Genomic DNA, 24,727 nt, shown 5'->3' with positions numbered 1-24,727 from the left:
TCCTTTTAGAAAAGCAGGTTTATTGGTCGGGCTGCTCACCAGGACACAGCAACATGAGAGGTTCCCCAAGCCCACAGAAAACTGCATCTGCCCACAGCTCAAGCCCCTTCAGGCCATCAGCACCAAGGGACCTTGTCCCACAATCCCCAACCTCCCTCAGCAGAGGGGTCTTCAACCTTTCAGAGAGAAGACAACCGAAAAGGAAAAGAAAGGAAAAAAGAAAAAAAAAAAAGCAAAGCTTTGTATTGTATAAAAGGTTTGTGTCCCCAGGCTCCCTCCCCCAATCCCTTAAAACAATGAGCTGCAGTTATAAAAAGCAGGGCAGAGAAGGTAAGGAGCAGGTGGGGGAAGGAGGAAGCCCTCGGGGCCTCCCTTCAGGCTGTGACTGGGGAGAGGGGCTGTTCTTGCTTCTGACAAACCCCCTTTAATGGGGAGGAACAAAGGGACTCATGTCTTGAGAACCTGGTCCGAACAGAATCAGGCCTCTGGACTGGGAGCAACACTCCCTTCACCCCCAAAGATTCAGGAAAGGCACCCCAAGGACAAGGAAACCAGTGAGGCCTTGGCTAGCTCTGCAGCTTTAGGATTCTAGCTCTAGGGAAGGAATTTTTCTTTTTTAAACAGCGTCTTGCTCTGTTGCCTAGGATGAAGTGCAGAAGCACCATTAGAGCTCACTGCCGCCTCAAACTCCTGAGCGCTGGCGATCCTCCCTCCTCAGCCTCCCGAGTAGCTGGGACCACAGGCATCTGCCACCATGCCCAGCTAGGGAAGGAGCTTGAGAAGAAACTGCCAGGAGTGAACCATGGCTGGCTGCTCTGTGATGTGCTCTCCCCACCTCCCCTCCAGCTCTCAACTTGGTGGCAGGGTCAGCACCTTGCTCTCCCTCCTAATTCCCAGACTGCTGCTGCCCCCTTCTGGGACCCTAATTTTCTGAACTTTGAGAAATGGGCTGCCCCTGGGGGCGCCTCCGAGAGCCCATTTGAGGGATCGGGTGGGGCTGACCTCTCTGTCCTCTTTGGATCACCACCTTCTCACACTGTCCTCCCTCTTGATTCTGAAAAATGGTCCTGCTGCCCATGGAGAACCACAGTAAGATGGACTTCTCATGCAGCTAGTGAGGGGACTTCCCTCTTCACCCATTTCCACCTTCTCCTAGTTTCCTTTTTTTTTTCTTTTGTTGAGATGGAGTCTCACTCTGTCACCCAGGCTGGAGTGTGGTGGCGTGATCTTGGCTCACAGAAACCTCCACCTCCCGGGTTCAAGCAATTCTCCCCACCTCAGCCTCCAAAGTAGCTGGGATTACAGGTATGTGCCACCATCCCCGGCTAATTTTTGTATTTTTAGTAGAGATGGGTTTTTGCCATGTTGGCCAGGCTGGTCTTGAACTCCCGACCTCAGGTGATCCGCCCACCTCGGCCTCCCAAAGTGCTAGGGTTACAGGCATGAGCCACTGAGCCTGGCCAACCTTCTCCTATTTTCCCATTCTCCTTTCCAAAGCCATGGCCATGTGCTCCTGTGTACAGGTGCATAAACACATCAGTGTGCCATCCCTCACATGTCGTTCCCCACCCCTCCTTTCCAGGGCTTCTCTTGGCTCCAGCGTTCCTCTGGGACCCTCTGCAGATACAGCCTGTGCTGGACCCCCAGCCAGGGTGAGGGCTCATTCTACTCCCCCACTGCCTCAGTTTCACCCCAAAGCTGCTTTCACATCCTTCCAGTAGGGGGCCTCCCATGGGGGCAAGGATCCCCTTTAGGATTCAATCTTTCCTCTTTGGGCAGTTTTGGCTTTGAGTTCCCCAGGGGTCAGGGTGAGAATGAAGAAGAGCTCAGTGAGCGGAATGACAGCAGCTGGGTGGGTGGTGTGAGGAGAGGCTGAGGGGAAGGCAGCCCCCCTCAGAGGTGCCTAACTGTGGAATCACTGCAATTTCCTCTGAGATCCATCCCGGATAACCAGGACAGGGATCGACCATTCCCTTCCCATTCCACCCGGACTGTGTCCAAGCGGGGGCTGTCCACTGCGGGGGCTGCCTCCCCATCGGTTCCTAACAGCTCTAAGACTGGGACGGGAGATCCTGGAGGTGTTGGGGCGGGGCCATGTTTTCAATTTAGAAAAATATCAGCCAGTTCGGGCCGAGAGAAAATGCGACAGAGGAAGTTCGGAAGGAGCGAGGAATGGGGTGGGTGGCGGCGGGGGCGGCTCAGTCGCTGTCGCTCTTGTCCACCAGCACGGCGTCGGACTCCTCGGTGATCTCCAGCAGCGCGTGCGCGTCGGGGCTGCTCCCGCGCCGCAGGTCGCCGGCCTCCCGGTGCTCCGCGCCGCCCTCGTCGTCGTCGGCGCCCACCTCCACCATCTCGGTGGCCTTGAGCACCTCCACCTGGCCCTCGCGGATCTTCTTGACGTGGAAGGTGAAGGGCGGCACCTTGTAGACCGCGGTCTTTGAGCGCGCGTACACCACGTGGTCGGGCGTGAAGGATTTGCGCAGCTTGTCTCGCGACGTCTTCAGCTTCTCGCGCCGCTCGGCGGGCACCAGGCGCGTGCCCAGCTTGTTCATGCGCTTCTCCAGGGTGTGCCGCGTCTTCTCCAGGTTTTCTTTGGTCTTGAGGCGCGTCTTCTCCAGGTTCTCGCGGGTACGCACCTTGGTCTTCTCCATCTTCTCCTTGGAGAAGGCCTTCTTGAAGTCGTCCACGCGCCGCAGGCCGCTGCGCTTGATGCGCTCAGCGCGCGACTCCTCGATAACCTCCTCAACCTCCACCGCCTCGTCCGACGACAGCTCCAGCGCCGCTGCGTCCTCCTCGGGCCGATCGCCCTCGCCCAGTTCTTCGCCCTCCTTCTCTGGCAGCGCCTCCGACTCTTTCAGCGATTTGCTGATGCTCACTTTCGCCGGCAGCTTAACTTCATCCTAAGGGAAGAGGAGAAGGGACATGAGAGGGGTCGGAGGAGGGAGACGTGAGCGAGCCTGAGTCTGGGTGGTGGGGATCCTGGAGAGAGGGGAGCACGGGACACGCGTGGTCCGCAGGAAACTGGCGGGTGCTCAATACATGTGTGTAGGCTAACGCACGTAACATTAGTGCTTTGGGAGACGGAGGCAGGAGGATCGCTTGAATCCAGGAGTTCGAGACCAGCCTGGGCAACATAGGCCCCATCTCCGGCACCCCAACCCCGTGTCGCCATTCTCTCTCTCTCTCTCTCTTTAGACGGAGTCTCGCTCTATTTCCCAGGCTGGAGTGCAGTGGCACGATCTTGGCTCACTGCAATCCCTGCCTCCCGGGTTCAAGCAATTCTCCTGCCTCAGCCTCCGGAGTAGCTGGGATTACAGGCACCCGCCACCATGCCCGGCTGAATTTTGTATCTTTAGTAGATATGGGGTTTCTTCACGTTGGTCAGGCTGGTCTCCAACTCCCGACCTCAGGTGATCCGCCGGCCTCAGCCTCCCAAAGTTCTGGGATTACAGGTGTGAGCCACCATGCCCGGCCTCGTGCCGCCATTCTCTAAAAAATACATGGGTGTTGAACGAATGATGACTATACAGACTGCGCGAGCAGGGGACCGAGCTTCGGGTCGGAGATGGGCTGCACTTGGGCTAAAATCTCTGTGGTTGTCCAACCCTGTCCTGTGCCCTGTCCACCCGCAGATGATGTTAAACCACTGCGGCCCTCGGGAGACACAGCTCCATTTTGGAAATGGGCGAGCGCCCTCTGGTGCCGCAAATCGCACACTGCCCGAGCCAGGCGGAAAAGCAAGTGATGGGAGTGTCTGTTTAGGTTGAAAGCGGGTAGGGGTTTGAGCCCACAGCTAAACCTACCCACCCAAGCAGGTAAAGTAAAGGGAGTGCATTTTCCAGACTCAAGATATTTCTTTTTTTTTTTTTTTTTTTTGAGATGGAGTCTCGCTTTGTGGCCCAGGCTGAAGTGCAGTGGCGCGATCTCGGCTCACTGCAACCTTCGCCCTCCCAGGTTCAAGCAATTCTCCTGCCTCAGTCTCCTGAGTAGCTGGGACTGCAGGCATGCGCCACCACACTTGGCTAATTTTTTTGTATTTTTTAGTAGAGATGGGGTTTCACCATGTTGGTCAGGCTGGTCTCGAACTCCTGACCTCAAATAATCCACCCGCCTTGGCCTCCCAAAGTGCTGGGATTACAGGCATGAGCCACTGCACCTGGCCTCAAGCTATTTCAGAAGCAGCCTGAGAGATGGAGAACTGTGGTCCACCCTCCCCTACCTCCACCGTCCTTGACTCCTTCATACTGTTTGGCTCCGCCAGTGGTCTTTCTCCCCCTCCCTCACATTTAGAAACTGATGTTGGAAAGAGGAAGAAGCTGGCTGGAAGCCAAGGACATGTTTTCTCCCCAGTCTGGACATTTCTTCTGGTTGTGACTTCCCTACCACAGAGAGATGGGATGGAAGAGAGATTACTTTTCAATTCTTGCTTTCCCCACCCCCTGCCCCCCACACAAAGCCTGAGCTTAGGGGTCTAGGAGTAGAATGGGTGGTCTCAGATTCTCCATGACCCTGGAGCTCAGAGCCAGTTCTTAGATTTTCTGTCTTCTCCTTGGAGGACTTAGTACCAGAACTGCTTTCCATTCCGGGAAGATTTTCCAAGATCTTGACTCTGGCCAACATTTCAGAATCTCTGGATCACTCCCTCCCCAACCTCCACCCCCATCAGAAAACAGGGGAGGCTGAGCACAGAAAGGGAAAGGGCAGACCAAGATCATCAATAGGATCTCCTCTTTGGCCCAGACTCCCTTTAGGGACTTCAAATGAAGGAATGAGAGACAGTTGCGTTTCTAAAGGGTTTTCGGAAGACCATTTCCCAGAATTGTAAGAAAATTCCTGTCCCCTGAGAAAATGAGGCAACATAAACTGAGTCCTCTCATAGACACACCCCTCCCCCCGCCCCTATATAGGCCGCTCGGTATCTCTGCACCACCTGCTACAGAAATTCCTTCCCCAGCCCCCAACCTCTTTCCTCTTCCCTCCTGTCAACATCCCCCCAGAGTTTCCTGGTTTACACTGAAAACTAGGAACACCCTCTCCCAACTTCCTTCCCTTCTTGTCAATAGCATTAGCAGGGACAAAGAGGGAATGCTGGCTCCACCTCGTCTCTCATTTGGGCACTAGATCTGCTGGGCACCAAGCCACCTCCAGCTCTCTGTTACCCAACTACACCTCCCAGCAGGCAAGGTGACCTAGGCACAGGGCATGCTGGGACTTGTAGTCTCCCCCTGCCATAGGTGGCTTAGTGCAGATCACTAGGGCATTTTGTTTATCCCTCTGCCTCTTATTCACTGAGGCATTGAAGGGTGTTTTCCTTGTTCTGAGTGTAGGAGAGTCTCAACCTCTCTTTGCATTCCCTCTGATTTCCAGTCATTCACTTTGGGGCTCCTACAATCACCCTTACCCTGCCTACTACTGGAGTGCGTATCATTTTAGGATCTAAACCCTCTTCATCCATCTCCACCCAGAATTTACCTGCAGCCCCAGTGTGTGTGTGTGTGTGTATTATATATATATATATGAAAAAAGATCAGAGCTGATCTTTATATATATATATTATATATATTATATATTATATATATATTATGTATTATATATATATTATATATTATATATATTATATATATATTATGTATTATATATATATTATATATTATATATTATATATGTATATATATTCAGCTCTGATCTTTCCTTCATAACCTCCCAGACTAAAAACCCACCCACGCCCCACCAAAGGGTGGAGGAGAGCCCCTCCTTTCACTAAACTCAGACAATGTGAATAGGCTAGGGAGGGATTAAGGGTGACAGGCAGGGAATAGTCAGGAAACAGCCCCAGCTGCTGGAAAACAAATCCACTTTGTCTCTCTGCCCTACCCCCAGCATCCCCCACTTCTCCCTTACCCCTGCTGCCTGCTCCACCCCTACCCCTAAAGGCTGAGCTGGCTGGTTTTCCTGGCCCCTGGCTTCCTAGATAAAGGTCTTTGCCAGCTGAACTTGGAAGTGAATGGGACTGGGGAGAGAGCTGCAGGCTTCTTACAGCCAGTGCCATCTTTCTAGTGCTCTATGAAAGGTCTCAAACTACAACATAAGGGAGCAGTCCTAGTGAGAGGAGGTTTTTTGCTTTTTTAGCTTTTTTTTTTGTTTTTGAGATGGAGTTTTGCTCTTGTTCCCCAGGCTGGAGTGCAATGGCGTGATCTTGGCTCACCACAACCTCCACCTCCTGGGTTCAAGCGATTCTCCTGCCTCAGCCTCCCAAATAGCTGAGATTACAGGCATGCGCCACCACACCTGACTAATTTTGTATTTTTTTTTTTTTTTGAGGCGGAGTCTCGCTCTGTCACCCAGGCTGGAGTGCAGTGGCCGGATCTCAGCTCACTGCAAGCTCCGCCTCCCGGATTTACACCATTCTCCTGCCTCAGCCTCCCGAGTAGCTGGGACTACAGGCGCCCGCCACCTCGCCCGGCTAGTTTTTGTATTTTTAGTAGAGACGGGGTTTCACCGTGTTAGCCAAGATGGTCTCGATCTCCTGACCTCATGATCCGCCCGTCTCGGCCTCCCAAAGTGCTGGGATTACAGGCTTGAGCCACCGCGCCCGGCCTAATTTTGTATTTTTAGTAGAGATGGGGTTTCTCCATGCTGGTCACGCTGGTCTTGAACTCCCAACCTCATGTGATCCACCCTCCTTGGCCTCCCAAAGTGCTGGGATTACAAGTGTGACCCACCATGCCGGCTTTTTTTTTTTTTTTTGAGACATGGTCTTACTCTGTCACCCAGGTTGGAGTGCAGTGGCGTGATCTTGGCTCACTGCAACCTCTGCCTCCTGGGTTCAAGCAATTTGCCTGCCTCAGCCTCCCGAGTAGCTGGGATTACAGGCATGCGCCACCACACCCAGCTAGTTTTTGTATTTTTTGGTAGAGACAGGGTTCACCATATTGGCCAGGCTGATCTCGAACTCCTGACCTCAAGTGATCTGCCCGCTTTGGCCTCCCAAAGTGCTGGGATTACAGGCATGAGCCACCACGCCCGGTCATTTTTGTGTTTCTGTTTGTTTTGAGATGGAGTCTTGTTCTGTCAACCAGGCTGAAGTGCAGTGGCATGATTACAGCTCACTACAGCCTCAACCTGCTGGGCTCTAGTGATCCTCCTACCTCAGCCTCCCAAGTAGCTGGAACTACAGGTGCACACCAACATGCCCAGCTAATTTTTGTAGTTTTTGTAGAGGCAGAGTCTCACTGTGTTGCCCAGTTTGGTCTCGAACTCCTGGGCTCAAGTGATCCCCTTGCCTCAGCCTCCCAAAGTGCTGAGATTTCTGGCATGAGCCACTGGGCCTGGCCAAGGGGAGGTTTCTTCCTGGATTTAGAAATCTCTCCAGACCAGTAAGGGATCTGGGGGCTCTAACCCCATTCATTGTAGGCTTCTCTTGGAGTGATGGCTTACACCATAGGAGTTGCCTTCTTTCTTTTTTTTTTTTTTGAGACGAGTCTCACTCTGTCGCCCAGGCTGGAGTGCAGTGGCGCGATCTCGGCTCACTGCAAGCTCCACCTCCTGGGTTCACGCCATTCTCCTGCCTCAGCCTCCTGAGTAGCTGGGACTACAGTCGTCCGCAACCACACCTGGCTAATTTTTTGTATTTTTTTTTTTTTTTTAGTAGAGACAGGGTTTCACCATGTTGGCCAGGATGGTCTCGATCTCCTGACCTTGTGTTCCGCCCGCCTCGGCCTCCCAAAGTGCTGGGATTACAGGCATGAGCCACTGCGCCCGGCCAGGAGCTGCCTTCTTGGTGGAAGATCAGGGGACAGAAGATGAAACAACTTGAGCTGAACCCTGGGATGATGTCCAATAGGCTGGTCTGGAAAGGGTATTCCACCATTAGCTTTTCCCCTCCACTCCAAGCCAGGTTTCCCCCATGACTCACAGCCTTGGAGTGCTGTCTTGGTCCCACCCATCTGCCTGCTGGTAAAAACCACCACAAACACAATGCAAAATCATCTCCCTCCACCCTAGGCACACAGGCCAGCCACCCTTGTCCCACCCCTACTTCCCTGGCAGAGCTCCTAAGCCAAAGGAAGGATCTCAGGGGATGGCAAGGAGGGACGGCTCTGCTTGTTCTGTTTCCCGTTTTTATTAAACAAAACCACCACTCCCAACAGGCTTGGTTTCCAGAGTTACCTTTAATGACCAGGTCTGAACACAAGCATGCACAACTCCCCCTGCCCTTTGCCAAGCACGCACAGCTCCTCAATCCTGGATGGACGTAGAGGAGCCACAGGGAGGCTCCTAGCCTCTTCCACTCCACCCCCCAACCCGGCTGTCTAAACTTGCAATATGGCTTAGGAAGATTTTTATAAGATTATAATGTCACTGAGCACCTATTATGCATCTGGCCCTTGGCCAGGCACTTCACATTTGTTAGGGAAAAGGGACAGATGCCACAGGGGTCTGGGTAGGAGGCTCTCTTGACTTAGAGCTAACCAGCTCTAGGTCCCCAACCACTGCCTGGGAATGGCTGGAGGAGACCGGAGAGGTAATTCAGAGACCCAGGATCTGCTTAGAGTGTATGTTAGAAGAGGGTGCAGAGGAGGGGAGAGGTGAAGGGGAGACAACGTCTTTTTTTTTTTTTTTTTTTTTGAGACAGAGTCTGGCTCTGTCGCCCAGGCTGGAGTGCAGTGGCCAGATCTCAGCTCACTGCAAGCTCCACCTCCCGGGTTCACACCATTCTCCTGCCTCAGCCTCCCGAGTAGCTGGGATTACAGGCACCTGCCACCTCGCCCAGCTAGTTTTTTGTATTTTTTAGTAGAGACGGGGTTTCATCGTTTTAGCCAGGATGGTCTCGATCTCCTGACCTCGTGATCCGCCCGTCTCAGCCTCCCAAAGTGCTGGGATTACAGGCTTGAGCCACCGCGCCCGGCCGACAACGTCTTTAAAACTCAGGACCTCTGCTGGAGGTTGCTAAGACAAGGAGATGAGAGACCCCAAGGGCAGAAGTGTCCCTCCCTTCTGCTCTAGCATGCATTCTTGGCAGGGGTGAAACTGCCTCCAAAACAGTGAAAATTGATTCTTGGAGATTGGGAGGGGACTTAGATATCACAATGATTTGTGCCACTCCCAAGAGCCACAGTACATAAAGGGATATATACAGTGTATTTATTGTTTTAACATTTCATGAGGGAGATGAACAGCTTAGTTAAAAATATCTAAAAGGAGCCAAGTGCGGTGGCTTACGCCTGTAATCCCACCACTTTGGGAGGCTGAGGTGGGCAGATCATGAGGTCAGGAGATCAAGATCACCCTGGCCAACATGGTGAAACCCCATCTCTACTAAAAATACAAAAATTAGCTGAGTGTGGTGGCACAAGCCTGTAATCCCAGCTACTCGGGAGGCTGAACCAGGGAGGCAGAGATTGCACTGAGGTGAGATTGTGCCACTGCACTGCAGCCTGGCGACAGAGGGAGACTCTGTCTCAAAAAAGAAAAAAAAAAAATCTAAAAGGGCCAGGCACAGTGACTCACACCTGTAATCCCAGCATTTTGGGAAGCCAATGTGGGCAGATCACCTGAGGTCAGGAGTTTGAAACCCTGTCTCTACCAAAAAATACAAAAGCTAGCTGGGTGTGGTGGTGCATGCCTGTAATCCTAGCTACTTGGGAGGCTGAGGCAGGAGAATCACTTGAACCCAGGAGGTGGGTTGTAGTGAACCGAGATCATTCCACTGCACTCCAACCTGGGTGACAGAGTAGGACTATGTCTCAAAAAAAAAAAAAGGCCAGGCACGGTGGCTCACACCTGTAATCCTAGCACTTTGGGAGGCCGAGGTGGGTGGATCACGAGGTCAGGAGATCAAGACCATCCTGGCTAACACGGTGAAACCCCGTCTCTACTAAAAATACAAAAAGTTAGCCGGGCTCAGTAGCGGGTGCCTGTAATCCCAGCTACTCGGGAGGCTGAGGCAGGACAATGCCGTGAACCCCGGAGGCGGAGCTTGCAGTGAGCTGAGATGGCGCCACTGCACTCCAGCCTGGGCAACAGAGTGAGACTCCGTCTCAAAAAAAAAAAAAAAAAAGAAAAGAAAAAACTAACGGGGGGGTGATTATGAAAACAACAACAACCAACAATAAAAACTGACTGGGTGAGGCGGCTCACACCTATAATCCCAGCACTTTGGGAAGCTGAGGCGGGAGGATCACTTGAGCCCAGGAATTCGGAACCAGCCTGGGCAATACAGTGAGACCCCCATCTCTAAAAAAAATTTTTTTAAAGTTGAGAAACACTGAGCTATAGGAAAAGCCAGAGGACCTGAGCCAGAGCCAGCTAGAATGCCCCCCTCCTGGCCTCTGTGAGTTAGCAGCTTTTGGGCACCCCACCCAAGGCAGGATCTGGGAAACATAAGCGACCTCTTTGCAAAGCATTTTCTAAAAGAAACTGGAAAAAATACGTGTAAATGTTTTCCTCAGCTGCAGGGAGCGGGTGGAGAGGACACAGAACAGACCCCAGGCCTGGGCCTCATGACGGCTCTCTCCAAAGAGGCTCTGGGCCAAGCTGGGTTGTCCCTGAGGAGGAGGCAGCAGGGGAAAGGCAGAACCAGAAGTCATGCGCCTTCATGCTGGGCAGCCTTCGGGTGCAGCTTAAATGTAGGGGAGCATTTACTATTAAAAACAGAAACCAAGAAGTGGGGAAGCCCCTTCCCTTCCCCTCCCACCCCCCCACTCTATACACCCCATTCGCCTGAACTCTGCATAACACCAGTGTTCTCACAGTACCCGGCACCCGTCCACAGTGGGCAGTGGCTGGGGATGGCAGCTCTCCTGGTAGCGATCACCACCAGGCTGTGGGCTGACAGTGGATTGGAGAGATACCCCACGCCCACAGAACGGGATCCGGGAGACCCTAAACGCTCCCACCGGCTGTCGGCTCTTCTGGGGTGGGCCGGGGACCAGGCTCTGGGTAATACGGCAGTGCCCTAGGCGTCTGGTCAAAGGGTGGGAGCTCAGGCACTGTCTCAGGCTTCAGGTCAAAGGGTTCAGTCTCAGGCAGGTCAAAAGGCACGATCTCGGCTGTGGCCGGGTCAGAGGGTGCATTCGGCTTCTTCTTGGGCTAAGATGAGGAAAAGGGGTTTAAATGGGGCTTGGGGTGGGTGCAAAAGGAGTTGAGAAAAACGGGCCTTGGTGGCACGCAGAGTAGGGGCTGGTGAGTAGGGAGGGGAGCACAATATATTAGGATGGAAATAAACCACTTTTTCTTTTTTTTTTTTTAAGAAATGGGGTCTTGCTCTGTTGCCCAGGCTGGAGTGCAGTGCACAATCATAGCTCACCGCAGCTTCCAACTCCTGGGCTCAAGCAATCCTCTTACCTCAGCCTCCCAAATATCTAGGACTACAGGTGTGTACATCAAACCCAGCTAATCTTTTTTTTTTTTTTTTTTTTTTTTTGGTAGAGACAAGGTCTCGCTATGTTGCCCAAGCTAGAAACTATTTTATTTTATTTTCTTGAGACAGAGTCTCACTCTGTTGCCCAGGCTGGAGTGCAGTGCACAATCTTGGCTCACTGCAACCTTCGCCTCCCAGGTTCAAGTAATTCTCCTGCCTCAGCCTCCCGAATAGCTGGGATTACAGGTGCATCTACCACGCCCGGCTAATTTTGTATTTTTAGTAGAGACCAGGTTTCACCATGTTGGCCAGGCTCTTCTTGAACTCCTGGCCTCAAGTGATCCTCTTGTCTCAGTCTCCCAAAGTGCTGGGATTACAGGCAGGAACCACTGCACCTGGCCTATTTTATTTTATTTTATTTTGAGATGGAGTCTTTCTTTATTGCCCAGGCTGCTAAACTGTAGTGCAGTGGCGTCATCTCTGATCTCGGTTCACTACAACCTCTGCCTCCTGCTTCAGCGATTCTCCTGCCTCAGCCTCCCAAGTAGCTGGGATTACAGGTGCGTGCCACCATGCCCAGCTAACATTTTGAATTTTTAGCAGAGGCAGGGTTTCACCATGTTAGCCAGGCTGGTCTTGAACTCCTGACCTCAAGTGATCTGCCCTCCTTCGGCTCCCAAAGTGCTGGGATTACAGGCGTGAGCCACCATGCCTGGCCTAGAAACTCATTTTAAATGCTTCATCAAGAGGGCCCTGGGAGCTGGGCATGGTGGCTCATGCCTGTAATCCCTGTAATCCCAGCACTTTGGAGGCCAAGGTGGGTGGATCCCTTGAGCCCAGGAGTTCAAGACCAGCCTGAGCAACATGGCCCAGGTCTCTGCAAAAAATACTGTTAGTGGGGCCGGTGGCACACACCTGTAATCTCAGCTACTTGGGAGGCTGAGGCAGGAGAATCATTTGAACCGAGGAGGTGGAGGTTGCAGTGAGCTGAGGTCCAGCTCCTCACATTTTGGACGACAGAGCAAGACTCTGTCTCAAAAAGGGGGATGGGGGGAGAGGGCCCTGGGGCCAAAAGGGGTGTGGCAAACCCAAGCCCATGAATTAACCCCTCCCTTCCTCCCTCTACAATATTCCCTATTCCCATTCTTGGGCTTCCACCTTCAACCCCTCCCCAGCCATAATCATAGGAAGGCTATGGAGGCTGCTAGAGGTGGATAAGGAGTTTTCTAAGAGGCCATTTGTTGGATTATAACTGGGGAGGCTCAGATGAGTAAATATGAAGGCACATGACTTCACTGTCTTCAGAGTCAGACTGCCCATCCCAGTTTTTGTTGTTGTTGTTGTTGTTTTTTTTTTTTTTTTTTGAGACGGAGTCTTGCTCTGTCACCCAGGCTGGAGTGCAGTGGCCGGATCTCAGCTCACTGCAAGCTCCGCCTCCCGGGTTCACGCCATTCTCCCGCCTCAGCCTCCCGAGTAGCTGGGACTACAGGCGCCCGCCACCTCGCCCGGCTAGTTTTTTTTTGTATGTTTTAGTAGAGATGAGGTTTCACCATGTTCGCCAGGATGGTCTCGATCTCCTGACCTCGTGATCCGCCCATCTCGGCCTCCCAAAGTGCTGGGATTACAGGCTTGAGCCACCGCGCCCGGCCTTTGTTGTTGTTTTTTAGACGGAGTCTTGCTCTATCACCCAGACTGTGGAGTGCAGTGGCATGATCTTGGTTCACTGCAACCTCCGCCTCCTGGGTTCAAGTGATTCTCCTGCCTCAGCCTCCCGAGTAGCTGGGATTACAGGTGTGTGCCACCACACCCAGCTACTTTTTTTGTATTTTTGGTAGAGATGGAGTTTCGCCATGTTGGTCAGGCTAGTCTTGAACTCCTGACCTCAAATGGTCCATCCACCTCAGCCTCCCAAAGTGCTGGGATTACAGGCATGAGCCAGCGTGCCCAGCTTAATCTTTTCATTCTTCCCTGGGGTAAGGTGGACACAGGATGCTACCCCAAATGAGGAGAGGGATAGGCATGGAAGAGGGACATCCTGGCAATTTCCCTTTGGCCATGTCCCCATCTTCTGTCTTTCTCACCACTCCTCCCTCTCGCTACCACTTAAGATATCATACACTAAAATGCACAGGGAAATCAGGATCCAAAACCAAGCTCTATTTTTTTTTTAAGATAGGATCTCTCTATGCTGCCCAACCTGGCCTCAAGTTTCTAGTCTCAAGCGATCCTCCTGACTCAACCTATTGAGTAGCTGAGACTACAAGCACACATCACCGTGCCTGGCAAAACCAAGCTATTTTTATGACAGGTGAGCCTATGTCCCGGGGACCTCTGCAGCAGCCCCCAACTCTCTCTCCTGAGGGGCTTAGTTGCCAAAGACAATAGGCTTCTTGCTTTGAGCAATCAGAAGCCAGGAGAGAGGGACACTTGGGGGGCACTATTAGACTCAGGTGATAGCAGTATTTGACAAAGCCCGTAGTCTCAAAAAAACAAAGCAGCAGGTCCCAACCTGCCCTTCAGGGTACAAGGAGGAGGTGGGAGTGGCAGAGAGGCTGAAGAGAAAGGGAACCAACATGTCCCTCTCCTAGGCAGGTGTGGAGTCCCTGCCAGGGCACACCACGGCCAACCAGGAGCTCCACTCCTTCCCTACACTCCTCCCCTCCTGTACAGCCCTCCCCTCCCACCATCACCAGGCCAGGTGACCACACATTGCCTCTACTTCAGCACTCACAAGGCTAAGCAGCTATGGCCACGCATAGCCAACACCGCGCACGCGCACACACACCCATACACACGCAAAGCTGCCCCAGTGCCAGGACTGTGCAACTAACTCCCTCAGCAAGTGGCGGAACCACAGCTACCCCTAGGTTAGTCAGGGCTAGTCTTCACCCAGCTTTCTGCTGCAGAGCCCAGAACGGAAGGAGGGGGTGGGGAGCAGTGAGTGTAGCGGAAGGGTGCACCTGGGTTCTGGCTCCAGTTTGACTCCCAATCACTTGAGTGACAATAGGCTAGTGACTTCCCCTCTCTGGGCCTCAGCTTCCTAAACCACAAAATGAAGGAGATGAAGTTGATCACAGTGTCGTCTAGCTCAAGAAATGGATAATGAGGCCAGGTACAGTGGCTCACGCCTGTAATCCTAGCACTTTGGGAGGCCGAGGCAGACGGATTGCTTGAGCCCAGGAACTGGAAACCCTGGGCAACGTGGAGAAACCCCATCTCCACCAAAAAATACAAAAATTAGCTGGGTATGGTGGTGCACGTCTGTAGTCCTAGCTACTTGGGGGCCTAGGCAGGAGGAATGCTTGAGCCCGGAAGGCAGGGGCTGCAGTGAGCCATGATAGCTGCCACTACATTCTAGCCTGGGCAACAGAGTGAGACCCTGTCTCAGAAAAACAAAACAAAACCAAAACCAAAAAACAAACAAACAAACAAAAACAAAACAAGGAAAAGAAAAATTTAAAAAATTTATAATGACAGAATGATGATTCACAATGTTATATTTCCAAAAAGAAAAAGGCCCGAGTCACTCCTACTTCTGAGGTTAGTTGCTTAGCAACAATATCCCCTCCCCTCTTGCTATCAGTTGCCCACTCTTTGTTGTCTCTTCATGCTTTTGACTTTGACCTTTACAATATGAAAAATAAAAATAAAAAGGCCGGGTGGCTCATGCCTGTAACCCCAGCACTTTGGGCGGCCGAGGCAGGAGTATCACTTGGGTCCAGGAATTCAAGACCAGCCTGGGCAACAGTGGCGACCCTCTAGAAAAAAAATTTAGGCTGGGCACGGTAACTCACGCCTGTAATTCCAGAACTTTGGGAGGCTGAGGCAGGTGGATCACCTGAGGTCAGGAGTTCGAGACCAGCCTGGCCAACATGGTGAAACCCCGTCTCTGCTAAAAATACAAAAATTAGCGAGGTGTGGAGGCACACGCCTGTAATCCCAGCTACTTAGGATGGTGAGGCATGAAAATTGCTTGAATCCAGGAGGTGGAGGTCGCAGTGAGCTGAGATCATGCTACTGTACTCTAGCCTGGGTGACAGAGCAAGACTCTGAAAAAAAAAAAAAAAAAAAAGGAAAGAAAAAATTTAAAAATTATCTGGGCATGTAGATTCAGCTACTCAGGAGGCTGAGATGGTGAGATGGGAGGATTGCTTGAGCCTAGGAGTCTGAGGCTGCTGTGAGCCACGATAGCACCACTCCAGCCTGGGCTACTGAGCTAAGACCCTTTCTCAAAAAAAAAAAAAAAAAAAAAAAAAAAAAAAAGGGAGGAACCCAGGGATAGTATGATTTCCTTTGGTCTTGGGAACACCCCTAAAAATACCCTCCCTGCTTTGGACCCAGTGACCAGGAAAAACAACCCAAACTGAGTTTGGGAGGAAGGATGTAGTATGCATACTCTCCATGGCCGCTGGGTTTTAGGGATGAAAGGGACTAAAGCCCTGGGTTGAGAATATTTTTGGACAAAGGTTTGGGGTTCTTCTGGAGCATGGCAGCCCTAATTTGCATTGAATCCAGGAAAGAGGTACAGGATGGGTTGAGATTTGGGGAGGAGAAGCCATCAGGCTTCTCGTTCCAGCCCTGGTGCCCTTCCCTTTAATGCCCATGAGACACCTAATCTCTTAAATGCTTCCTGGCCCTTATCCCCAAGCACTTGGAGCAGGTCTGATGGTCCGTTGCTGCTGGTCCATATGTAAGTCACTGACTTTGCCTCCTCAAAACTGCTCCAGAACACATTTATAATCATGAGCCGCATAATGACGTTTCAGTCAATGGACGGCATACACAACCGTGGTCCCATAAAATTATAATGGAGGCTGGTTGCGGTGGCTCATGCCTGTAATCTCAGCACTTTGGGAGGTCAAGGCGGGTGGATTGCTTGAGGCCAGGAGTTCGAGACCAGCCTGGCCAACATGGTGAAACCCTGTCTCTATTAAAAATACAAAAATACTAGCCGGGCATGGTGGCACACACCTGTAAATCCCAGCTACTTGGAAGGCTGAAGAAGAACAATTGTTTGAACCTGGGAGGCAGAGGGGTTGCAGTGAGCCAAGATCGTGCCACTGCACTCTAGCCTGACATTATAGCCATCATAATCTGTTAGTGAAATGAATTTCTCAAGTGTTTATGGTGATTACTGGTGTAAACAAACCTGCTGCTCTACCAGTTGTATAAAAGTCTAGCCCATACAATTATATACAGTACATAATACTTGATATCGATAATAAATCACTGTATTACTGGTTTATGTATTTACTATACTATACTATTTTTCGAGACAGAGGCTTGCTCTGTTGCCCAGGCTGGAGTGCAGTGGTGCGATCTCAGCTCACTGCAACCTCTGCCTCCCAGGTTCAAACGATTCTCCTGCCTCAGCCTCCCAAGATTACAGGCATGTGCCACCACGCCCAGCTAATTTTGTATTTTTAGTAGAGACGGGGTTTCTCTATGTTGGTAAGGCTGGTCTCCAACTCCCCACCTCAGGTGATCCGCCCGCCTCGGCCTCCCAAAATGCTAGGATTACAGGCATGAGCCACCGCGCCCGGCCCTGTATTTCCATTTTATCCCCGCTTTCTAGATCTAAAAGAGCTCTACTCTGCAAATTGTTGCCTGGAGGGGATGGTTAATGGGTACAAAAATACAGTTAGATAGAAGGAATAAGATCAAATATTCAGTAGCACAATAGGGTGATATAGTTAACAGAAATTATTGCATATTTCCAAATAATTAAAGGAGTGGAATTGGGATGTTCCTAACACAAGGAAATGATAAATGCTTGATATGATGGATACTCTAATTACCCTGATTAGATCATGATACATTGCATGCTTGTCTCAGAATATCACATGTACTCCAAAAATATGTACAACTATTATGTATCCATAATAATTAAAAATAAAGCCTTTTTAAATTTAAAAATAAACAAACTGGATGCACGTGGTAGCTCATGCCTGTAGTCCCAGCACTTTGGGAGGCCCAGGCAGAACTGTTTGAACCCAGGAGTTTGAGATCAGTCTGGGCAACTAAGTGAGACCCCAGACTCTACAAATATGAAAAAAAATAACAATTTGCCGGGCATGGTGTTGGGCACCTGTAGTCCTAGCTACTCGGGAGGCTGAACCAGGAGGATCACTTGAGCCCAAGAGTTCAACACTGCAGTAAGATATGACTGTGTCACTGCACTCCAGCTTGGGCAACAGAGTGAGACCTTGTCTGAAAAACAAAACAAAAAAACCCCAAAAAACAAATTGTTGCCTAGAAGAATTGGCTCTTTAATGATAATAGCTCCACTCATCTGCATGGTATTTTATTTTATTTATTAATTATTATTATTATTATTTTTGAGATGGAGTCTCACTGTGTCACCCAGCCTGGAGTGCAGTAACACGATCTCGGCTCACTGCAATCTCCCTCTCCCGGGTTCAAGTCATTCTTCTGCCTCAGCCTTCCGAGTAACCAGGATTACAGGTCCTCACCACCATGCCTGGCTAATTTTTAGTAGAGAGGGGTTTTATCATGTTGGCCAGGCTGGTCTCTAACTCCTGACCTCAAGTGATCCACCTGCCTCGGCCTCCCAAAGTGCTGGGATGGCAGGCATGAGCCACTTCGCCCGGCCTCTGCATGGTATTTTGGAGCACCTGCCTCTATATTCACAATCTGGCCTGATCCTCCTGTAGCCCTCAGCCCACTAACTCCTATAACTAGAAGAATTCACTTCTCTCATTCACTAACTGTTGCTAGCTAAGTGTCGCCTGATAGGATGCGATGTCAAACTGCTAGATTTTGTTTGGGAGACAGGGAAGGAAATGCCAGAGAAGGGCAGTAATGACTCAGAAGTGAGTTTAAGATGAAGGCTGTGGTATCTTGGAGTGGGAGGTGCTGAATTTCTTGTGTGTGTGTATGTGTGTGTGTTCAAATGCAAACTTAAGCTGTGAAATCATGAAGTCTAGAAGTTCCCTGAATATGGGGTGGGGCCGTACAAGGGATTCCTTCCTTTTCTCCCCAGGAATAGGGTATGGAAGGCCAGATGTCTGGATCCTACAACTGGAGACTTCCCATCCTTGGTGTTCTCCTCTGCCCTGCGCCCACTGCCATATCATCACCTCCCATCCCTGAAGTGGGGAATATAGCATCCCTTCTCCCATGGCTCCTCCAGAGAATTCACACCATCCCAGGAACCTTTCTCCAAATTTCTGTCTCTTTGCCTGGCCACCCAAGCATCCTCCCCCTTCAGCTGGACTTTACCATAAATGCTGCTGCCCCCAATCTTCCCTAATAGGCCTGCCAAGGCACAGAGCTATTTTTACCTCCTTCCCTTCTCAGGCCTGCAGACCTTGGGGAGGAGCAGGAGCAGCCTCTGCTTTCCTCCAGCAGCTCGGTCCCCATCTCATCGTCCCCACCTGGAACATCTGCTCTGCGGCTCAGGGAAGTTCTGCTTTCCCAAGCCTCACCCCATTTGCTGGAATCTTTTCCTTACTTCTGAAGTCCTCCCCAGGTTGGGGCCATTTTAGTTCTTAGTTATTCCCTCTGTGGGCTTGGGACTCCATTTGAGCTACTCTTATTACCTCAGTTCTCTGTCCCCCACTGGCCTTGGTTTAGTGCAGATGCATTTGAAGTCACCTGTGATTAGAACACATTCCCTCCCACTCCCTAAAATATAGACATATCCCCTCAGATTGCTGGAGATGGTGGAACAGAGGGATGCCACCGGCCTCTGCAGAGAAGTCTTTCTCCCTCCATACCTTTCCTTCTTCTCTCAGAATCTCCATCTTTGGCATAGGGAAGTTTACCTTGAGGTCAAGACCTTTCCCAGGTTCTATGGTCTGGGAAAGTTAGAGTGAGAAGGGTCACCCCTCGAGCTCTTCATGGTGGCCCTCGGCCACATCAGGCTCTGGAGGAAATATAGAGCTGGCTTGCTGTCCCAGACCCCTGTCTTGTTCCCCTCCTCTCAATGTCCCCAGTACTAAGCAGGTCTCTTAAAAAACATTAAAAGCCCCCCTCTCATCCTGCTTCCTCCAAGCAGTTAGACTAAGTGGAAATCGCTCTGGGCAAACATTTTCTATCCAATTGCTTAAGTAGGGGAAGTAAAGCTTTTTTTTTTTTTTTTTTTTTTTTTTGAGACGGAGTCTCGCTCTGTCCCCAGGCTGGGGTGCAGTGGCGCGATCTCAGCTCATTGCAAGCTCCGCCTCCTGGGTTTACGCCATTCTCCTGCCTCAGCCTCCCGAGTAGCTGGGACTACAGGCGCCCGCCACCTCACCCGGCTAATTTTTTGTATTTTTTAGTAGAGACGGGGTTTCACAGTGTTAAGCCAGGATAGTCTCAATCTTCTGACCTCGTGATCCGCCCGTCTCGGCCTCCCAAAGTGCTGGGATTACAGGCTTGAGCCACCGCGCCCGGCTGGGAAGTAAAGCTTTTTTTTTTTTGGAGACGGAGTCTCGCTCTGTCGCCCAGGCTGGAATGCAGTGGCCGGATCTCAGCTCACTGCAAGCTCTGCCTCCTGGGTTCACGCCATTCTCCTGGCTCAGCCTCCCGAGTAGCTGGGACTACAGACACCCACCACCTCGCCCGGCTAGTTTTTTGTATTTTTTTAGTAGAGACGGAGTTTCACTGGGTTAGCCAGGATGGTCTCGATCTCCTGACCTCGTGATCCGCCCGCCTCGGCCTCCCAAAGTGCTGGGATTACAGACTTGAGCCACCGCGCCCGGCCAAGTAAAGCTTTTTAAAAGCCACGTATATGCCTCCTGGGAGGAGTCAGTCATCGGTGTAAGGGTGGGGAGGGGGACAAGTGCCATTTCTGCCTCTGTCTCGCCACCTCAGACAGGTACCGGCTGACCCACCTTTCTGTCTCTACTCTTCCCAGATACTTGTCCGGATCTGTATCTATCTTAACTCCTCCTGGGGAGACCAAGCCAAGGACCCCCTCACGTCACCCCAGATGGTCACTCAGAACCCGGCTCGACCAGGCCCCAGAGCAGTCAGCAGAGCCACAACTCCCGGAAAGGGGTCTTATAACTTGGAGGGTGTGGGAAATCCAGCCTTCCCTTTCTTTCCATTCCCTTCGGCAGGGAGAGGAAGGAGAGAGGGGAGCATAGACTAACCCCCCTGCCCCGCAGGATCCCGCCTCACGGGGGTTAGGAACATCAGCAGGCCTTTGGGAGGCAGGGAGGAGCCAGGCTGGAACCCTTCCCGCCCAGCCCAAGATATTATCCACGATGGCACTGCGGAGGCGGCGTGGAGAGGAGCAGCATAGAAACCCGAGACTCCCAGGTTTATTGGGGGTTATGATCCAAAAGTTACATTTTTATCCAAGTGGGAGAAATGAGGAGAGGTGCAAAGAAAGCAACAAGTGGCCCCGGGCGGAGCGGGAGGGAGGGGGGCGCCAGCCTCCTCCCGCCCGCTGCGCGGCTGCGCCTGGCCCCCGCCCCCGCAGGCATGAGGGGTGATTCACCGCGCCCAGACTGCGCCCGGACCGCCGGACCCCGCAGAGGCTGTCCACCCACTCCACCAGCCCCACTCGCACTCCTGACGCCCACTCTTCCCCGCCCAGCCCCGCCCGCTTCCAGGAGGCCCAGGGTGCCCGCGAGCCGCGGGTGAGGGTGCCCTCAAGGGCCTGAAAATGCCTGGAGGCCAGGAGCAGAGCGCAGCGAAGGGACAGGGGTGGGCCGCCGAGGCCGATGCGGGGGTGTGGGGGCGCAGGGTCGGGGAAGGAGGTTGGCGGTCGCGTCCCCCGCTTGGCACAGCTCCCTCTGGTGCGTGCCTGAGCCCTGAATCACCCGCTATATCAGGCCCGCAGGCGCGGAGGCCCCAGGCCCGGGCCCCGCAGCCAGTGTCCGCTTACAGCGGACCCCAACGATCGCCGGGGACCCCTGACTTTCCTAGAAACTTCCCCCAAGTAGGAAGAAGTTTGACAGAACCAATTAGGGAGGGAGCGGTCTGCGAGAGGCAGCGTTCTCAAGTCCACCCGCTAATTCGGTTCTGCTACAAGTCTGGGACCAGAGGGAAGGATCTGAGTGGGGAGGTGTGAGGTGCAGAGCGCGCCCCTCTACGCGCCCCAGGAGTTCGCCGCTCCCTCCACCCCATCCCACCCCACCCCACCCCACCCCACCCCACCCCAGTGGCGCTCGCCGGAAGGTGGGTGGATCTCCCGGGCGCCCGGACCAGGCTGGGAGGGGAGCCGCGCCACGGGCAAGTCTCCCCACCCCAAATCCCAGGCCTGGGACGCGGGCCGGGCGCGGGAGCTCTGGGCGCCGTGCGCTCCGTGGACTCACCTGGTAGATCATGACTTTAAAGTTGCGGCGCCGCAGCAGCTCGGCCTCGTTGACCTCCAGCTTCTTGATCTGCCCCGCCTGGCGCTCCAGGCTGCCGCGCACGGTCTTCACGTTGACGCTGACCTTGCGCACCTTCTCCAGCAGCTTGCTCACCGTATTGCTCGTGGTGGCGTGCGCCTTGCCCAGCTTGCTCAGCTCGCCCTGGATGCTCTGCACGGCGCCCTCCATCTCCGCCTGTCGCTCCTCCAGCTGTGCTTGAGTTAGCTGGATCTGGTCTACGGCCCCGATGATTTTGTCCAGGAGGCTCAGCACCAGCACGCCGTTCACCTGGTCCGACTTGATCAGCTCTTCTGAGACGGCCGCCGACGGCTCCTCCGCCGCCTGCGCCCCAGAGGAGGAAAGCTCCGGGGCCTCGGCGTCGGGGTACCCGGGAAGCGGCCGCTCGACAATGTAGAGCGTGGGGTCCTCCATGGCTACCCGGAGCCGTGCGGGGCCCGCCGGGTGGAGCTGGAGCTGGAACGGGAGACTAGGAGAGAAGCAGGAGCGGAAGGGGGGAGAGCAAGCGGGCGAGAGCCGAGAGCAGAGGAAACTCGAGCCACGTCCGTGCGCACCGGGACAGCGGCCAGAACTGCTGGGCGGGGGATCCGTGAGCTCCCCGGCTCCCCGGCCAAACTTCGTAGTCTGATCGCTCATTGGCTGGCCCCACCCCAGAAGGGGAGGGACCGGGGCAGAAGGGGAGATCGACGAAGGGGGGCGGCAGAGGGGGACCCAAGAGCCGAGCGCCCCACCCTTTTCGAGATGGTTGGAATAGTTGGAGCCGGAGACTAGGGCCTCCGCTGGCGCTGGCGGCGGGAGCGGGACGGGCGGAGGAATGTGATCTGAGGAAGGGAATCAGGTTCTAAGAGTGTTGATCTCTGTTTCCCTCTCACTTGAATTGCTCATCCGAAAATCCTCAAGATCTGGGAGTCGGGTGGACCAGGAGATTCTGAAATTATAGGCAAAATCTTGTATTTGCCTGTGCCTAGTTTTTGAGCGCAAAAGGACCCTTGCCCTTTACAATCTTTTTAAAGAGGCCTCTCGGATTTCCTCATCACCAACCCCAACCAGGTTACTAATCCAGGGGTAAGCTTAAGGGGTTGTTTGTGGGAGGGAAGGAAGAGAGAAGTACTTGGGGTCACGGTGGTGGTGAAGGGCTGCTAAGCTCCTCGAAGTTCCTTTTAGAATTGTCCTAACAGAGTAAAATTAAAATGGGCAATCAAATGGAAAGTAAAGCACACCTCCCAACTCCCCTTTTTGAGACAGGGTCTCACTCTGTCACCCAGGCTGGAGTGCAGCGGTCCGATCACGGTTCACTGCAGCCTCGACCTCCTGGGCTCAAGTAATCCTCCCACTTCAGCCTCCTGAGTAGATGAGACTGCAGGCGCGTGCCACCACACCCAGCTAATGTTTTTCTATTTTTATTTTTTTAGAGACGGGGTCTATACTATCTTGCCCAGGCTGGTCTCGAACTCCTGAGCTAAGTGATCTGCTGGCTTTAGCCTCCCAAAGTGCTGGGAGTCACCGCGCCTGGTGTAAAGCCCTTTCTAAAAGCCCAACTCTCTTAGGCCAGCGCAGTGGCTCATGCCTGTAATCCCAGCACTCTGGGAAGCGCAGGCGGGTGGATCACGAGGTCAGGAGTTCAAGACCAGCCTGGCCAAGATGGTGAAACCCCTTCTCTATTACAAAAAAAAAAAAAAAAATTAGGCCGGGCGCAGTGGCTCATTCCTGTAATCCCTGCCTTTTGGGAGGCCGAGGTGGGCGGATCACCTGAGGTCGGGAGTTCGACCTCAGCCTGACCAACATGGAGAAACCCCATCTGTATTAAAAATACAAAATTAGCCAGGCATGGTGGCACATGCCTGTAATCACAGCTACTCGGGAGACTGAGGCAGGAAAATCCCTTGAACCCAGGGGACGGAGGTTGCAATGAGCCACTGCACTCCAGCCTGGGCGACAGAGTGAGATTCTGTCTCAAAAAAGCAAAAACAAAAACAAAAACCCCAAAAACCCACCTCTCACCTCTCTAAAAATCACCTTTCCCTGTGTTCCCCCTCCCACCCTCCCTCAGAGGCAGCTGACACCAATCTCAGTGAGCAGGATCTAGGAGTCCATTCCTCTTTCAAGATTCTAGGGACTAACATTAAGCCATCGGAGAGACCATCAAATCCCACACCTTCATTCGACGTCTGCAGAGGACAGGTGGCTTGCCAGAGATCACTCGCAGGTTAGTGTTGGCATTGGCACTTGTACCCAGGTCTGGACTCCTGCTTTCATGCTCTTTCCACCTTAGTACTCTAAGCCTTCCACTGGGGCAGGGAGACAGGCACCCATGGCCACTCCCCAACCCCTACGTGCTGTTTCGGAGGATTAACCAAAGCGTATTTTCATCCATGCTGGGTACAAGGGAGCAGGCAATCTGAGCAGGCCCAAGGAGGGTTCTTAGTGCAGAAGTCCAGAAATAGGGAGGCTGCCCATCCTCCCCCATTTTGCTGTATAGCACAGCACTGGTGCTGTGAGTCTCTGGAGGGGCCCCAGCTCCCTTTCCCACAGAAAAGCTGCAACCCTTTTCCCTGCTTGGGAAACCACACTCGGGTTTCCCCGGCTGGCTGGATGATGGTCCTGGCAAAAGGTCACTTCTAGTCTGGTATCCACTATCATTAGGAAGAGTGGAAAACTGGTCTATGGGGACCCAGGGCCTCCTCAATCCAGACAGAGAACCCACCAACTCAGAAAGGAGCCCCACAGTGCAGGGACTGGGTTAGTGCCCTAACAACATTTTAGAGTTTTTTAAGGGTTTACAACACCATATTTGTTAGCTGAAATTCTCACAGAAAATGGAGCCATCAAATAAGGCTGTTTATCAGTTTATCCTGAAGTACTGTTTCTACTAGAAAGGCAAGATACATGGTTACTGGTAACCTCTTTTTTCCTTTTTTCATTTTGAGACGGAGTCTTGCTCTCTCACCAGGCTGGAGGGTAGTGGCGCGATCTTGGCTGACTGCAAACTCCGCCTCCCGGGTTCAAGTGATTCTCCTGCCTCAGCCTCCCGAGTACCTGGGAC

At 52.6% G+C, this 24,727-nt stretch overlaps 1 protein-coding gene across 1 annotated transcript; it reads right to left on the bottom strand.

Annotated features, from left to right (window-relative positions):
* On the bottom strand, positions 1 to 22,519 carry CAVIN1 (caveolae associated protein 1). Its single transcript, XM_010386154.2, has 2 exons — positions 21,628 to 22,519; positions 1 to 2,900 (listed from the first exon to the last, which is right to left on the bottom strand). The coding sequence occupies exons 1-2, from the start codon at positions 22,318 to 22,320 to the stop codon at positions 2,199 to 2,201; spliced, it is 1,395 nt and encodes a 464-aa protein (XP_010384456.1). The 5' UTR covers positions 22,321 to 22,519; the 3' UTR covers positions 1 to 2,198.
* Between the last annotated feature and the right edge of the window lie 2,208 nt (positions 22,520 to 24,727).

Source organism: Rhinopithecus roxellana, chromosome 19, assembly GCF_007565055.1.
Source record: "Rhinopithecus roxellana isolate Shanxi Qingling chromosome 19, ASM756505v1, whole genome shotgun sequence".
NCBI classification, from domain to species: domain Eukaryota; kingdom Metazoa; phylum Chordata; class Mammalia; order Primates; family Cercopithecidae; genus Rhinopithecus; species Rhinopithecus roxellana.
The sequence above is the reverse complement of the archived record's forward strand: the minus strand, read 5'-3'. Positions and strand labels throughout refer to the sequence as shown.

Bases quoted from the DNA above. Each gene is read 5' to 3' on its own strand.
- CAVIN1 (XM_010386154.2), bottom strand. From the start codon at position 22,320: ATGAGCGATCAGACTACGAAGTTTGGCCGGGGAGCCGGGGAGCTCACG. The intron at 2,901-21,627 runs GTGAGTCCACGG...CTCTTCCCTTAG, and splicing joins TTAAAGTCATGATCTACCAG to GATGAAGTTAAGCTGCCGGC.